The sequence below is a fragment of the Primulina huaijiensis genome, unplaced genomic scaffold (genome assembly GCF_012295235.1).
Source record: "Primulina huaijiensis isolate GDHJ02 unplaced genomic scaffold, ASM1229523v2 scaffold207240, whole genome shotgun sequence".
Taxonomy (NCBI): Eukaryota; Viridiplantae; Streptophyta; class Magnoliopsida; order Lamiales; family Gesneriaceae; genus Primulina; species Primulina huaijiensis.
In genome coordinates this window covers 1-2,558 of record NW_027354787.1, presented here as the reverse complement: position 1 = coordinate 2,558, position 2,558 = coordinate 1, and the positions used below count along the sequence as shown (strand labels likewise).

The window sequence follows — 2,558 nt, the reverse complement described above, 5'->3', positions numbered from 1 at the left end:
CTTTTTATTGTGAATATCGGTAAGGTTGACCCGTCTCACAAATAATGATTCGTGAGACCGTCTCACAAAATACATACTCTTGTGTTAATTATATTCTTAAGTTGAGTCCTATAAATTAACAAGATTATCTTCTCTAAATGGTACGTACCAATCTTCAATTTTCTACTTTTATTCTCAAGAAATGGCCTTCTCTGATGAGACAGTTTCTGATGATCAGCAGCTCCTTAACGCTCGCGATCATGTATGTAATCAAATTTTCAGTTTCGTAAACTCCATGTCTCTAAAATGTGCAATGGAACTTGGAATATTTGATATTATCCACAAACATGGCAAACCAATCACCCTTTCAGAATTAATCCATGAACTCCCAATCAACAAACAAAAATCCCATGGTGTGGATCGTCTCATGCGCCTTTTAATCCATTCGAAGTTCTTCGTCAAGGTCTCCATCTCCAACGACGACGAAAAAGAGGGCTATTGGCTAACACCAGCCTCTCGTCTCTTGGTAAAAGAAGAGCCCCTGAGCCTAGAACCATATGTAGCAGCCATGCTTGACCCTCTTATGGTATATCCATGTAATCATTTGGGAGAGTGGTTTAAAAACGACACTCCCACGGCATGTGTCAGCGCTCATGGAAAGCCATTTTGGGAGCTTTCAGGAAACAATCCGAGGTTGAATCAGTTCTTTAATGAAGCAATGGCTAGCGATTCACGTTTTGTGGCTAGTGTGATTTCCAGAGATTGCAAACATGTTTTTGAAGGTTTGGAATCAGTTGTAGACGTTGGGGGAGGCATAGGAATCATGGCTAAGTTTATCGGTGATGCGTTCCCTGGGTTGAAGTGTATTGTGTTGGATCTTCCTCACGTTGTTGCTGGCTTGGAAGGGACTGATAACTTGGCCTTTGTCGGTGGAGACATGTTTGATTTTGTTCCTCGTGCTAATGCTGTATTCCTCAAGGTATCAATTCAACCTTCAAGTATATCACTATCTACAATATTTATTGTTTATATCTAACTTTCAAAGAAAATTGCAATTTTACTCTTTATATTTATTAGTTGCAATTTTGATCATATCGAATTTCTGGGTTAGCTAGTCAGCTAACTTTTTTTTTTTTTAGCAATTTTAATATAAAGATGATGATGTCGTCATGTTGGCGTGGTGCTCGATATGTCAAGTGTCACGTTCTAAGATAAGCACTCCACTAAAATTTCCAGCAAAAAAACGAAGAAAGATACATGACTATATATAACTCAATTCCGATAAAAAAAAAAACCAATTTTGGTGGAATATATGTATTAGTGGTCGTTTATGTGATTCGCCATTAACCAAGAACTGACAATATGATGCAGAGGGTATTGCACGATTGGAATGATGAAGAGTGTGTGGCTATATTGAAGAAATGCAAAGAAGCAATTCCCGACAAAGAAAATGGCGGAAAAGTGATACTGGTAGAGATGGTGGTTGTGGATTGTGACGATGAGCTTGAGACAACCGAAACTCAATACTTATGTGATATACAAATGATGACTTTGACCACCGGAGAAGAGAGAACCGAGAAACAATGGAAACAACTCTTTTCAACTGCGGGTTTCTCGAGCTATAAGATTACTCCTTGCTTGGGAATAAGAGCTGTTATTGAGATCTTTCCGTAATTTAAGAACAACATGAAATTTATTGATTAATGTTGCCTTAAATTTTCATTTTTCTACACACGTATCCGTTTGGTTTGTAATAAAGAAAACTTTTATCCAGTAATTAATAAAGTGGATATGTTTTAACAAGGTTGTTTTTATAAATTATTTATTTGTATGAGTACTCTACACTTTTCTAAAACTATTTCTTAATTCTATTATTGACTATAGCACGAATTGTATTTAACATATTTAATTTTCCAATATTCAACGTTGAATGTTAGTAAAGTTTTTACTTTCTAGAACTATATTTTTTTAAACTCAAATTAATGACTTTTTTTTATATCTATCTAATCAAATTCAGTGTAATCTCTTATTTAATTATCCAGTAGGTTAGAGGATATTTTTTTAATAAAAAAATGAGGATTAATTTTAATTTACCCTCAGTCTTTTAAATTTACGTGCCGATTTAAAATAACAAAACATATGTCACATGATCTTGAAAATTGTCAGCAATTATATGAAAATAGCATGAAATTAAAATTTAGCACACCAAAATCAAATTATGACGAGTTAATGGACTAAAACTCCAAAATTGTACAAATTTAGTTGACGGTTTTTTTAATGTCTTGTTCAATAAATTATTATGCAAGTAACCATTTTTTTCAACCCCTCAAATTTTAAATTAAGAAGTGATTAATTGACATGATGATGATTAGAAAAGAGAGAATGAGAAACACTAATGGGGAGACTTTTTTCCTGACTGCTGATTTCACGAGCTACAAGATTACTCGTGTTATATCAATAATTGAGATTTTTCCTTAGTTTAAGAATATAAATATAGTGTGTGAATGAAAAATTATATATTAATTATATTAGTGTCGTGTTTTATAAGTATTTACCAAGGAAAACTTATTTCGTATTTT

General features: G+C 33.5%; 1 protein-coding gene across 1 annotated transcript; it reads left to right on the top strand.

Annotated features, from left to right (window-relative positions):
* Positions 1 to 124: 124 nt before the first annotated feature.
* LOC140966586 (8-hydroxyquercetin 8-O-methyltransferase-like) lies at positions 125 to 1,782 on the top strand. The gene is made up of 2 exons (XM_073426841.1): positions 125 to 958; positions 1,351 to 1,782. Exons 1-2 carry the CDS (start codon positions 182 to 184, stop codon positions 1,651 to 1,653), a joined length of 1,080 nt encoding a protein of 359 aa, XP_073282942.1. The 5' UTR covers positions 125 to 181; the 3' UTR covers positions 1,654 to 1,782.
* The last annotated feature ends 776 nt before the right edge of the window (positions 1,783 to 2,558 follow it).

What these genes read in the sequence shown, in the direction of transcription:
- LOC140966586 (XM_073426841.1), top strand. Translation starts at nt 182, where the DNA reads ATGGCCTTCTCTGATGAGACAGTTTCTGATGATCAGCAGCTCCTTAAC. An exon ending in CTAATGCTGTATTCCTCAAG is followed by an intron (nt 959 to 1,350) that starts GTATCAATTCAA and finishes AATATGATGCAG; the next exon opens with AGGGTATTGCACGATTGGAA.